The 14,482-nt window shown below is 50.9% G+C and overlaps 1 protein-coding gene across 50 annotated transcripts in view; it reads right to left on the minus strand.

Annotated features, from left to right (window-relative positions):
• Positions 1-14,482, minus strand: part of TSNARE1 (t-SNARE domain containing 1) — a 140,378-nt gene that overhangs the window by 97,206 nt on the left and 28,690 nt on the right. For 9 of the 50 annotated variants that reach the window (XM_074000096.1, XM_074000114.1, XM_074000095.1 and 6 more), the window contains exon 2: positions 11,069-11,283. The exons of 33 other annotated variants lie outside the window; for them this stretch is intronic. Coding sequence is in view for 7 of the 17 variants with exons in the window: in XM_074000077.1 (XP_073856178.1) it covers positions 4,882-4,890 (9 nt within the window). In the remaining 10 variants the exon portion in view is untranslated. Of the gene's footprint in view, positions 1-4,881; positions 4,992-11,068; positions 11,284-14,482 lie in introns of those variants that run through there. 8 more of the 50 variants (XM_074000077.1, XM_074000074.1, XM_065519696.2 and 5 more) reach the window with 3 other exon arrangements.

Here is a 14,482-nt window from a genome sequence, read left to right on the forward strand (position 1 = left end):
CAGGGCCAGGCCCCACAGAGGTCGCATCAGCTCTCCCGCCCTTGGTTTTTTCATCTGTCAAATGGACAGCAGTCCCTCCCTCACCTTCGGGCATGCGTTCTCCGAACCTCTGACCCGAGCACCATGGCGGGGACACAGCAGCTCCAGACCTGGCCTGCTCTCGAAGACTCTGTGCTCCAAACAGGGACAGACAGGAAAGTGGCATCATGCTTGTCCCATGGGGGAGGAAACGATGAGGGCAGCTGACTGGATGTGCCTGGTCAGTGGGGGCACCAGAGGCCCCTGATAACTCGGGCTGGAGGACATGAATGCAGGGACGGGCTCCTCGGGCGAGCCCAGGGCTGAGCCACCAGCTGGGACATGCAGCAACAGAGGCAACGGCAGGAAGTGGCGCTGCCTCCCAGGAGCGAGGGCACAGAAAGCAGCCCAGGGCCCACACCTGGACAAGGGGCCAGGGCAAGGGCGACCTGTGGCCTCCACGGTGCCCACCTGCAGACCCAGTGTGGCGGAGTGAATCCTGGGGCAGGCTCTGGCCCCAGCTGGGCTGCTCACGCACGGGCTTTCTGCAGCCCCCAGCCTCCCCTGTCCTCTGGGAAACAACACGGTGACGGGGGTGGAGCTGAACTCGCTCCCAGGGAGCTCAGGCTCGGGCTTGCCCTTGGCCAGTGGCGGGCATGCTGCCCTCACACTCCCTCAGTGAGCCTCAGGCGAGCTCCACAGACAAGGCTGGAAAAGACAGAGGGAGCTGCCAGTTCATAGGGAGCAGACGCCTAGATCAATGGCCAGACCGCGGCCAGCGCCCGCTGCAGACCGCCGGAGCCCTCGGCTGCGCCCCACCACAGGGAGAGACCACAACGGCGAGCGCCCGCTGCAGACCGCCGGAGCCCTCGGCCCCGCCCCACCACAGGAAGAGACCACAGCGCAAACCTCCGCTCCCCGAAGCCTGCCCTTTGGGGGAAACCATTTTCCTGGGCAAAATGAAACTGCAAAGTTCAAGAGGAGAAACTGAATGATGGATTAGGCGCCCTGATCGCCTGCAGCAGGAGAGCTTGCTGTGCAGGGCAGCTGCCCACTGGGAACCTCCACAGGTGGCCATGCTGCAGCTCCTCTGCCCGGCACGCAGCTTTCACCACACCTGTAACACAGCCTCTCCACAGGCAGCAATCAGACAGCGGCACAGGAAGGGGCAGTCCCAGGGAAAGAGAGCGCCTTATCTGGCATCCCACTCCCAGGCGGCAAGAGACAGGCCCAGGACCCCAGCGGAGCTGTGGCCTCAGGGGTTGCTGCTGGAGCTGTCCTCCCACCATGAATGAGCTGACTCCCTTGCTTGGCCTCAACAGACCCATGTTGACAGCAGTAGGTCACCTCCCTGCCCTGGATATTCTCGGCCTCTTTAGACTTCTCTGTATAATCCCTAAAAGCATTCAGTGTAAGGCAGAGAACACCGTCTGAGCCCACTTTCTGCTGCTGTAACAGAATGTCACACACAGGGGAGTCTGTAAAGAAAAGAGATGGCCTCAGCTCGCGGTTCTGAGGGCTGGGAAGTCCAAGACGCAGGGGCCTCCAGTGGAAGAGCACACAAGCACGTGAGGCCGAGAGCAAGCGGGGGCCGGCGCTTCCTCTCATCAGGAGCCCACCCCCAGATACGGCAGTGACCACGACCCAGTCACCTCTCAGGGATCCCACTCTTCATACCGTCACAATGGTGACCGGATTTCAGTGAGCTGTGGAGGGGACACTCACACCACAGCACAGTCCCAGTCCAGGAGCAGAAGACCTAGAAACGTCCCAGCTCAGCCTCTAGCTGGTTCTCTCTAGCCTGCTGTGCCCCAGCGAGTCCCAGCCCTTGAATCTGTTTCCTCATCTGTAAAATGGGACCAAGAAGGGAGATCTCAGAGGGTGGGCATGAAGACCAGTGAGATGAAACATGTGAGACATTCTCAGGTCCCAGGCAGGAACTCAAAGCCCAACTTTCAAGTCTCTGGACACTTGGGTCCCTGGCCCCACCCTAATGCATAGACACCTAGAAGGGGTCCTGGTCCCCCAGAAGCCCACAGCCACCATGCTATGCTCAAACAGACCAGTCTCCAAGCCACCAGCAAGGAAGAGGACCTTCTGTCATCTCCCCACGTGGCTGTGTGAGGGCTGTGGCTCCCTGTGCACTGGTATCTGCCAGGGATGGCCCTACAGGGAGAGCCATCCCAAGACCACATGGCCCAGAGGAAACAGCAGGGCGTGGTGAGGAAGCGGGGAGCCTCTGGATCCTGTTTCCTGGTTCCTCCAGCTCAGTGTGGAGGCTGCTGGCCCTGCCCTCTGTAAGAAAATGTCATACGGTTCCATCACCGGTGGAGGTGGCCTGGGGAGACGTGGTCTTTTCGGCAGGAACCAGAGAGGAGAGGGAGAAGAGATGTGGGTTAAAGCTCCAATTCAGGGTGCACAGGGGCCTCGTGCCCCTCCCCAGCCCCATGAGCCTGGCTCCACTGTACCCTTTGCCTAGGCCACCCTGAGCTTCTCACCGGCCCCTACAGAGCCCCTTCAATGTGGCCTCTTGGTCCACTGGTCCCTGTAGGAACATGAAAACACAATCTGAAGAAGGCGTTCCCAGGGAATCCTGAGCCGCCCAGCCTGCCACTCACCCTATGGGCCAGACACCACGAACTGGTCCCCACAGGAGCCTTCAAGCTGTGACTGATGTCCCCTGGACCACCCTCCCCTCTACTGCCCACTATGCACAGAATCCACCAAAATGGCACCCACCCATGAATGTGCCCTCAGGGTGCTCTGCAAGCCAACCGACCCAGAGACATCAGGGTGAAGACCACGCACGCCCTCGCATGAGACCGGGATGCCCAACAGATGGTGCCCTGCATCTGGCCACACCTGCTCGTGAGACCACAGTCTCGTGGAGATGTGTAGGACCTGTCTGGGGATCAAAGGGGACGATGAGTGATGACAGACAGCATGGTTCCAGGTGAGGAAGAAGAGTCACCTGTACCAGGAATCCTCTAAGTGAAACCTCAATTTTTAAAATGAGAAAACAAAACCTGGGGAGGGAAAATCACTTATCAAGGTCACAGGGACAAAGCAGATCTAGAATAAGGTGCCTGGCATCCCATGGCCGCAATGCTTTCTACTGCCCCACCTTCCACACTCAGGGTTCCCAGGTGCTCTCCCTGTACCAGCACTAGGGCCTGATGTCTGCCCTCACGGCAGTCTCCCCCCTGGACCACGAGCTACGGAGGAAGAGGAGCGTGTCCTCATCATCCTACCCCCCACACTGAGCACTCCCGCGCTCACTCGCCAAGCAGTGGTGCTCGATTAGAACTTGGAGGAGTCAGCGTGAATTCATAGTTTTTAAGATGCACAGAGAAATACAGATATAGATGTGTGTGGGTATATATAATCACACAGGCACACTCATTTACATAGCTGAGTGTGTACATGACAGACAGCTACTCCCTAGCTTTGTCCACTGAGAGGGCTGAGACACTACACACCCCCATAGCAATGGACACACCCAGCACAGAGCTCTTGCTTCCTAAATACCACTCTTCACCGACAGCAAGCAAGAGATATTAAGATGTCTTAGAGAAATGGCTGACTCCAGGGCTACAGCCAGGAAAGTATAAGTCTGGAGCACGGAGCATGCTGTTATGCAAAAGAGTAAGGAAAAGCTCAAATAAAGGGAGGGGCATCTCAAAAGGACACAAGAACCAGCTTGAAAAGGCTGTCCCTGGCCAAATGTGGACAATCTGAGCATTAAAATAAATAAGAACTGTATAACTCATTGAATAAAATAAAAATCCATCAGTTCACACAGTTACAGATGAATAAGTAGGAAAAAAACAAGAAGAGCTTTTCTTTAGAGTAGAAAGCCAGCTAATAACTGTGGAAGGAATGACGGAACCAGCAACCATCAGGATAATCATTCACTCTGGTAAAATGTCCAACGGATGTTAAAGCTAGTATGTGAAGGTTTGATGAATAGCGGCATATTTACATCATCGCAAAGGATCTTCCCTGAGATACTTACTAATTAAAAATGTAAGAAAATAATTTTACATAAGAGAAGGCTGGTAGACATCACCTTAATCAAATGATCTAAGTCAGCATCATCAGCCATGGGACAAGCCAGCACCACGTATCCCTCTTACACGATGCACAGAAGAACATCACTTCCGTGATCTTCCTGCCCAAAGTGTGTGACTGTGAGAAACGGCAGAGACACTCAGACTGAGAAGAACTCACCAGCCATCTTCAAAATGTCAATGTCCTCAAAGACAGGCAGACTGAGGTGTTGTTTGAAATAAAAGGAGGCTAAAGAGACAATCACTAAAACCAACACAGGATCTGGGATTTCATGGTACTAGAAAGGACGTTTTGCTAAAAAGAACACAATTCAAAAGGTTTTTCCTGTGAATACAAACACGACCTTTAGAATGGAGAAGCCTACTGTATCCATGTCAATGTCCTGATCTGGATCACTGTGCTGTAGCTATATACACTGTCTATTTGGGGATCAAGGAGCATCACGTCTGCAACTCACTATCAAGTAGTTCTGAGAAAAATCATACATATATATACACACACAAACAAAGAAAGACAGAGAGAAAGACAGAGAGAGGGGAAGAAAGAATAAACCAAATGAGGGACATGTTAACATTTGGGAAATTTGGGCAAAATATACACAACAAGTTTTCCTGTTAATCTGGTAACTTTTCTTTAAAATTACGTCCAAAAGTTCTAAATTAAACCTAAAATTAAAACTCACTGGAAATTATTTTTTAATCATAGGAATAACTGTAAAAGGTGCAAGCACTGAAAAGTGCAAAACATTACTAAAAGAAAGTGAAGAACATGGAAATGAGTGAAGGGACCTACCATGTTCATGGACAGGAACACTCAAGACTGTGCAGCTACAGCAGCTGACGGTTTTGCAGAGGAATTTGGCCAAACGTTTCCAATGTGCCATAAATTGTCCCAGGGCACTGAAAATGAAGGGAAACTTTCTGATTGCTTTTTTTTTTTTTTTTTAAGATGGAGTCTCGCTCTGTTACCCAGGATGGAGTGCGGTGGCGTGATCTCGGCTCACCACAAGCTCCATCTCCCGGGTTCACGCCACTCTCCTGCCTCAACCTCCCGAGTAGCTGGTACTACAGGTGCCCACCACCACGTCCGGCTAATTTTTTGTATTTTTAGTAGAGACGGGGTTTCACCGTGTTAGCCAGGATGGCCTCGATCTCCTGACCTCGTGATCTACCTGCCTCAGCCTCCCAATCTGATTGCTTTTATGAAGCATGTATGACCATGTCACCAAAACCTAATAAACCTAACCTAAAAACAAGAAAAAGAAAAAATTACAAATGAACATCTTATAAATATTTATGCAAAAATACTAAATAAAACACTAATAAATAAACCCAAAACCCCTCTGCTTGTTTTTCCCAGGAATGCAAGGCTAGTTCAACAAGAGGACACTCATCAGTGCACTACACCATATTAACCTAAGGAACCTATGGGGAAAAGCTGGTGAGTTTCTCCACAGATGTTAAAAACAGCATCAACAGAGTTCAATGCTCATTCCTGATGAAAACACAGAAGCTGTCTTATAATGATAAAGAACCTTTCATCCTAAATGAGCACCTTACTTAATAAAAAACACTAGGAACAATTCCCGAATATCAAGAAGGAAACAAAGGTGCCGGCTATCTCCAGTCCTATTCCACACTGTTCTGGTGGTGTCAGCCAATGCAGGTAAAACAAGAGATCAACAAGACATTAAAAACAAAGAAAGAAATGAAACACGATTCTCTCTGCTTGTAAATGATATGACAGTATACTTGGAAAACCCTAGCAAAACAATGTTAAAATCTGAACAATGAAAGACCTTGGTAAAGTATCAGGATATAAAATTAACATACAGAAATTCACAGCCTTCACATACACAGAAACCAGTCTGAGACGGTCATGGTAGGAAAAAACCCATTTACAACAGCAACAAAGAACACAGTATACCTAGGAATAAATTTAACATGAAATGGGAAAAATCTCTTCAAGGGGACTTTAAAGTATTTTAAAGTTCAGAAAACTAGAATTGATCAAATAGAAAGCTTTCCCTTGTTCTTCAATAGGATGATTGTATCACAAAGATGTCAGTTTTCCTATCGCAATAAAAATACCAACATGCGTTTTTATGGAGCTGGACGGGTTGACAGGCAGTTCATCACAGGCAGTTCATCTAGGAAAACAAAGACACAAGAATAACTGGGAAAACACTAGACAAAAAGGGCTCACACTTGCGGACTTTCAGAGTCCTAGAGAGTGAAGTCCTGACACACGTTACAACAGGAACGGATCCTGAAAGCACCGTGCGAGGCGGAAGGAGCCAGACACCAAAGACCACACATGTGTGATTCCACTGTCACGAGAGGCCGCAAGATGCAAATCCACCGAAACCGAAAGCAGACGGACGGATGCCGGGGTCGGGGAGGGGGACTAGGGAGTGACTGCTCATATATGTGGGCTTTCTTTTCAGGGTGATGGAGATATTCCGGCATTTGATAGTAATGAATGTACAACACTGTAAATAGACTAAAATTCACTGAATTATACGCTTCAAAAGGGTGAACTTTAGGATATGTGAATTACATCGCTATTATTAAAATGCTAGAAAGCCTCTATAATTAAAACTGTGCATGAAAATATAAATAGACCAATGGAATAAGGAAGAAAGTCTAAAAATAGACCCACGTACATATGGAAATTTAGTATATGATAAATGCGGCATCACAAATCAAAGAAGGACTTTTTCGTAAATGGTGCTGAGACATCTGCTTAGACATTTGGAAAAAAAAATTGGTTCATACCTCACATAATAAAAAGAATACACTCCAAATGGATCACGGCTATCAATGCAGAAAAGACAACACAATGAAAGCATGGGCAGAAGAATGAATTCTCCTTTAACCTCTATGTAGGGAAAAGTTTCCCAAGTAGGACTCAAAATCAAAATACTATAAAAGGAAAGACTGACGCAAGTCACAGCTTTTATAAAAGCAAGCAAACAAAAAAAATTCTGCATGGTTTAAAACAAACAAACAAAAAAAAAAACCACCCTAAGCAACGCAGAAAGACAACAGAAGTCAAGCAAAGACAAAATATTCGCAACATATGCCAGAGACAAAGGACGAATATTATCCTTAACATATAAAGAGCTCATAAAAACTTCAAGGAAACCAAAAAAAAAAAAAAGGGGGGGCAAAAGACACAAACAGGAAATTTACACACAGAGGATATAAAACTGGTGCTTAAACATATGAAAAGACTGTTCAAGCTGACTCACAACTAGAGAAATGCAATTTATACTGGTTCGGAGAGTTCCCCTTCTGCCTATGACTAGGAAGCTGGAAAGAGTGCTGCCCAAACCTAACAATACGAAAAGGCCTGGACTCATCAGACGGCTGAAGCATCAGGGCCATGGAGTAGCCTGAAACCGAAAGAAAGTGAGTCCCAGGAGAGAAGGTGGGAGCACTGGCTTCTGCAGCAGAGAAAGGACGGGAGACCCCAGGGGCCACCCAGGTAGGCAAAAAGAGTGAAGCCACCTGGGCGGCCACATGCTCTCACAAGCTCTTCTCCATGGGCTCAAGAGAAAGCCTAGCACAGGACAAGGCAGGACCCCTGGGGCGCAGGTGCCAGCAGACCGGCGGCCCTGCAGCTGAAAGACAGGACGCCCCTCTCCCCTGAAGAATAAAAGCCCAAGCCTATGGGTTAAGGGCAGCAATGGCTGAGCCCTGGGGCCCCACGGCATCCGTGAACACCCACAGTGGCTAAGAAAGGGTCAAAAAGCACTTCATATCTCCGGAGAAGGGGCAGGGCGCCTTCCTGGGCCCACCACAGGACTGCAGGAGAGGCAGAAAACACTCTCCTCTAAAGACCAGCAAAGGATTCAAGCAGAGTTTAACTGCCGCAGGGAGAGGGAAGGGTCTCCGTGAAACCCCCGCTCCTGAGACCAGGCCTGCCTGAGACGGAGGCTACAATGAGACAACCGTCACCCGGCTGCCAGGCTTCCAACAGCCAGCAAATGAACCTCCTGCTGCAGGAGGGGAAACAATGTGGGGAGAGACCACCTCTGTATCTGCAGCATGAGCACAGGAGGAAGCCCAACGCTGTGGAGAGTAGGGCAGGAACACCCACCCACCCCAAACACCAAGTAACTCCAGGGGAGTCTGTAACCGGGTCATATACTGAGGGTAAAAACAGCTGCAGCAAAACCCGAACCCAGGCCAACCCCTGACCAGCTGGACTCAACCCCACATAAATGGCCTAGTATAAGGGGAATGCCCGTTTCTGAGCATAAATATTACTTATCTCAGTCTGAAGTCCTATATCTGAAGTCAAAATCAATCCAATCAATCAAAAAGTACAAGACGCACAAAAACATTAGAAAAAGCAAACCACTGTCAAGTAACAACACAATTAGCAGAGCTGGACTGAGGAGACCTCAGAACCATCAGGGAATTTTAAATAACTATGGCTTCTATGTGAAAGGCCCCAGTAGAAAAGATGGACAAAATGCATGAGCAGTGGGGAAGTTCAGCAGGGAAATGAAAACTAACAGAGGGTCACAGGGAAATGCCAACAATTAGAAACACCAGACAGAAATGAAGAAGGCTTCTGCAGCTCTGCCATAGACTCAACACAGCCAGGAGGGAAAAGTCAGTCAACCTGAAATTACCCAAACCAAAACATAGAGAAAAAAGTGAAAAAGGAAAACAAAAGACAAGCACCTACCAGCCATTATCAAACTTCCTAGCAAATGTTTAACTGGAATCCCAGAAGGTGAAGAGAGAGAGAGCAGTGGCAGAGAACTTTCCAGAAAGAATGAAAGGCATTCGCTCTAGACTGAATGTGTCTTCCAAGGTTGGAATCTAACTCCCAACCTGAAGGTGTTAGGAGGAGGGGCCTTTAGGAGGTGACAAGATCATAGAGGTGGAGCACTCATGAATTGGATCAGTGCTCTTATAAATAAGACCCCAGAAAGACCCCTCACCCTTCCACCACACGAGGACACAGATAGAAGGCCCCATCTAGGAACTGGGACATAGGCCATCACAGGACCCAAATCTGCTGGCACCTTGATCCTGGACTTGCAGCCTTGAGAACTGTGAGAAACACATTTCTGTTGTCTAAGGTATTCCGCTATAGCAGCCTAAACAAACTGAGACAGTATCATCCCACAGACCCAAAAAGCCCAGAGAGGCCAGGCATGGTGGCTCATGCCTGTAATCACAGCACTTTGGAAGGCCAAGGCAGAAAGACCACTTGAGGCCAGAAGTTCAAGACCAGCCTGGCCAACAAAGTGAGACTCCATCTCTACAAAAAATAAAAATAAATTTAAACATTTGTTGGGCACAATGATATGTGCCCAGCTACTCAGCAGGCTGAGGCGGGAGGATCATTTGTGCCCAGGAGTTTAAGATTACAGTGAGCCAAGCACCACCGCACTCCAGCCTGGGGGAAAGAGTGAGATCCTGTCTCAAAAACAACCACCACCACAAAAAGCTCAGAGAACACTATGCAAAATAAATACTAAATAAAAAAGGTGAAAAACACGTAGAGATATCATACTGAACCTGATGAAAAACAAAGATTAAAAAATCTTGAAGCTGGCAAAGAAAGAATACAAACCGCATGCAAAGAAATGAAGAATTACAGCCGACTTTCCCTCAGAAACCATGCAAGCCGGAAGACAATGGAGTAACATCTTTAAAGCGCTGAGGGGAAAAACAACAACAACAACAACAACAACAACAAATCTGCCAGCCAGAATTCTATACCCAATGAAAATGTCTTCAAAAATGAAGTAGAGAAAAAAAGCTGCTGACCTAAGTACCTTTGGAAAACAGCATTCTGACTGGAAATGTCAGACTAAAGCAAAAGGAGCTGTATAAAAGCACTACACTTCTGTTGGCAAAGCTGTTTCTCACAGGCACAGGAGGACATCATTACAGATCCTACAGACATTCAAAGACTAATGAGGGAATATTACTAACAACTTTATGCCCATAAATTCAACAATCTAGATGAAATCAACAAATTCCTTGAAGGACACAACCCTGAACAGCCTTGTATCTATTAAATACACATTGAACTGGGAGTTAAAAACCTTCCATTAACAAACACTCCAGGCCTAGAGGCTTCAGAGCAAATTCTACCAAACATTTAAGGAAGTAATACTAAATACATAAACTCTTCCATGAATGGGGGAAAAAAAACCCTGCAGGAAGCAAAGGCAGGTGAGTGGCTGCCAGGGGCTAGGAGTGGGCATAGGGATGGACTGCAGGGGCAGGGGAAGACATCCTGGGTGGTGAAAACGTCCGGTATCTTAATGGTGGTGGTGCTGCACGACTGTATACATTCATAAAAATTCACTGCACACTTAAGAGAGTAAATTTTATTGTATATAAATTACACTTCAATAAGGCTGACATCACAAAAACAACCAGACAACACTCATTAACCATGACAGCAACTAGGATCACAGCCACCCTTGCGAGGAGGGACCGGGCTGGAAAGGAGCACAAAGGTGACTTGCGGGTGTTGGAAACACTCTGTTTCTGGATCGAGGTTGTGGTTCCAGGGATGGACACACCTGCAACAATTCGTCAGGCTGCATACTTAAGATAGGTGTCTCTTACCACACATGAGCTGAACGCCAACTCTAAAAAAATGAGTATGAACACAACATTTTTAGCCTAAGCTGAGGGTTGGCAAACAACCACCCACAGGCGCTCTGCCTCATCTGCAATAAAGCTTTGCTGGCACACAGCCACGCCCATTCATCCATGGGTTGTCTATGGGCTGCTTTTGTACCATGGGGCAGAGCCGGATAGCTGCAACGGACACTCTGAAGCCGGAGAACACCAACACATTTACAGTCTGCTCCTTTCCAGGAAATGCATGATGACCCTGGTTTGAGCAAATGGAAGAACAGGGCTGCCATCAACCAAGGAGACGAAGGCCGTGAGAGCAGGTGGTGGATTCTGAATTCCGCTTGGCAGACACTGGCCTTGAGAAGCCACTCACTGGAAACACAGTATGGGCAACTGAACACAGGATCTGATCTCAGGGGAGAGGCTCGACTGAAAGACCCGCCATGGGAGCCTCACTCTGCAGGTCCGCAGCCCGACAGACGCAGGATGGGCCCTGGGCATGTTCACTGCAGCCTGGGCTGCTGGGACCTGGCATCTGGCAGCAGAGCGGGAAGAGCCCCACAGCCGCTTGCTGAAAGAATGAGAGAAAACCAACGAAGGATGAGTGGGAGGGAGAAGGAAAGGGAAGCGCTGGACAGGCTGGGACACGGAGAATAACCATGAATTCAGCCTTACAGCAGACACAGGATGGCCCCCTCTTTAAGGGTGGGCCCACTGGCTTTGGATGGATGGGAAGAGAAACTGGGCCCCAGGGACAGACAGAGGCTGCGGGGTGGAAAGAGTGTGCTGCCTTCCCTCACCCCTCACGTGAGCAGCAGGGGGCAAAGGGGCTCCTGCCTGGGTGGCCCCTGGCACGTTCCCTAGCCTCTGTGCCCCTCTTCTGTGAAATGGCCTTAACAGCAATGCTGGAGGATGAGCTGAGCTCACATACGTAGAAGGGCCCAGAACATGCCCACGGCCCCCTCCTGAGAAGACCACCCCACCAGTGCCGTTTCCTTCCCTGCTGTGCCCCTCCCAGCAGACTCCCCCGGGCCTCCTCTGCGGCGTCTTGGCCAAGGCCCTGCCCCGACTTCTGGATGCTTTTTCTTGCTCCGCTCCCTCCCTCGGCCCCTCCATCCCACCCCTCAGCCTGTCCTAGGCCTCCCCCGTCACCTGTCTGCGGAGGCCCCTGAGTGGGTGCCTCTCTCTTGGACTGTGTCTGTGTCTCCCTCAGCCTCTGTCTCTGGGTGTCACGGAAGAAAAAGAGGAAGACATGCCTCGCAGGACCAGGCAGCAGGCACGTGAGCCCCGCCTGGAGCTGGGCGCAACTCCCTTAGGAAGAAAACCATCTGGTCTCTGAAGGCGCTGCAGGGTGCAACCTGGGCTACGGCCATGGGAGTGGGTTCAGGCCCAGCCGTGCTGCCACCTTCAAAGGGCAGTTGGGTGGTCTCAAAGGTCCAGCTGGGCCTCACATTGACTGGCGGCTGTGAGAGAGGAGGCTGGGAAAACTCCCACTGGGGAGGCCGGCAGCTGGATGGCAGGGCCGATCCAGACTCCCACCAATACCCCACCTGGCCCAAGAAACCAGGACACAGGCATCAAAGACAACATCAAGAGGAGTTCACTGTCGTCCTCCAGGAAGAAAACCCAGCAGGCCTACAACCTCCACAGGACCCTGAGACCACACCACCATCCCACAGCTGACGGATGCTGGCCCCTGCTCTCTGTGACGCCCAGGCCCCCACCCCTCCTTCTACCTCTGACACGGGGACCTGCCACAGGAGAGAGAAAGTGAGTCAGGCGAGGAGGGGCCGAGCACAGAAAACCACCAGAGACCCGCCTGCTGCCCATCGGGGCGAGACCCAGACCTCCGGGATCCAAGAAGACGGCCTTACCCACTCCAGGCAGAGGCAAGCGGGCACACACAGGAGAGGGAAGTAGGCAGGCAAGTGGGGAAGCGAGGAGAGGGACGGCCGGAGCTGCTGCCCATCGGGGCGAGAACCAGACCTACGGGATCAAAGAAGATGGCCTTACCCACTCCAGGCAGAGGCAAGCAGGCACACACAGGAGAGGGAGGCAGGCAGGCGAGGAGGGAAGCAGGGAGAGGGACGGCTCGGGAGGAAGGGCTCAGAGCACAGCCAGCGACACCCCCAGGGGATTAAAACATCGACAAGAAGAAATACCGCAGGCTTCAGGTAATACACTGTGTGTGTGGAGCAAAGGGGAAGTCTCCAGGAGGCCTCAGTGAGGAAAAAAATTAAAAGACTAAAGTCCAGGCCAGGCGACGTGGCTCATGCCTGTAATCTCAGCACTTTGGGAGCCCGAAGCAGCCAGATCACTTGAGGTCAGGAGTTTGAGACCAGCCTGGGCAACATGGTGAAACCCCATCTCTACTAAAAATACAAAAGTTAACCAGGCGTGGTGGCCCACACCTGTAATCCCAGCTACCGGGGAGGCTAAGGCAGGAGAATCACTAGAACCCGGAGAGGCAGAGGTTGCAGTGAGCTGAGATCGTGCCGTTGCATTCCAGCATGGGACAGAGGGAGACCCAGTCCCAAAAAACAAAAGAAAAAGAAAAAAAAAAAAAAAGACTAAAGTTCACTCACTGGGGACTTGGCTTCCAGGCAAATCACTTTAGAAGTGGGAAATGCAGCCGGGCGTGGTGGCTCAAGCCTGTAATCCCAGCACCTTGGGAGGCCAAGGCGGGTGGATCACGAGGTCAGGAGACCATCCTGGCTAACTCAGTGAAACCCCGTCTCTACTAAAAAATACAAAAAATCAGCCGGGTGTGGTGGCGGGTGCCTGTAGTCCCAGCTACTCGGGAGGCTGAGGCAGGAGAATGGCATGAACCCGGGAAGTGGAGCTTGCAGCCAGCGGAGATCGCGCCACTGCATTCTAACCTGGGCAACAGAGCAGGACTCCGTCTCAAAATAAAAAAAAAAAGGAGTGGGAAATGCATAAATTATGGCCCCTGGAGAGTTTTCTCAAACAAAGACCATCTGAAAAGGGGAGAGAGGCTCTGAGAAGGCTCTGGAAACTAGTGGGGGCAGGGAGGGGCTGGGGCGGAGGAAGGAGGGACTCAGCTTGGCCTGGGGAACAGGCGCCAGCCTCGGAGCTGCCCTGGGAAGACCCCACACACATCCGACGGCTGCTACCAAACCAATCCACATTTGACAGAACCTGCCAGGGACCCGGCACCAGGCAGGTGCCCAAGCACCATTAGTTCCTGTCCCCTTTCTCCAGAGAGGAGACAGGCTTGCTGGAAAGACAATACCCAAATTTAGGGTCACCACACCTCAACCACAGTACTCGACCACAGTACCCAAACAGAAGTGGACCTCCCACAGGGGTGGCCCCACTGGTCACAGTGTGCTCCGAGCCTGCCACGTGCCGGTCCTGTCCTGAACACTGGGGTATAGCAAGGGACAAAGCCACACATCTGCTTCTGGGTACCCATGACAATGGGGCAGTCTCCCAGCTGCTCCCGGCACCCACGGCAGACATCTGCATGTGGCCCCTTGAGAACAGGGGTGCACACCCAGGGCCTGGCCTGTGCTGGACAGACAGCAGCAGTGCAGCGGTGCCCTGGGGGAGGGCAGGTGGCAGGTGAGGAGCGCCACACATGGTGGTCAGAACAGTGCGGGTGTGTCCCTAAGTCTCTGCAGGGAAAGGAAACTGGGCTGGCAGAGGATGGGGCAGGCCCTGGCAGGACAGGCCCTGGGGCTAGGTGCCAGCTTCCTCGGCTCCAAGGGGACCCGCCAGGCAGGCCTGGCAGCAGCTGCCTGAATGCT

The sequence above is a fragment of the Macaca fascicularis genome, chromosome 8 (genome assembly GCF_037993035.2).
Source record: "Macaca fascicularis isolate 582-1 chromosome 8, T2T-MFA8v1.1".
Taxonomy (NCBI): Eukaryota; Metazoa; Chordata; class Mammalia; order Primates; family Cercopithecidae; genus Macaca; species Macaca fascicularis.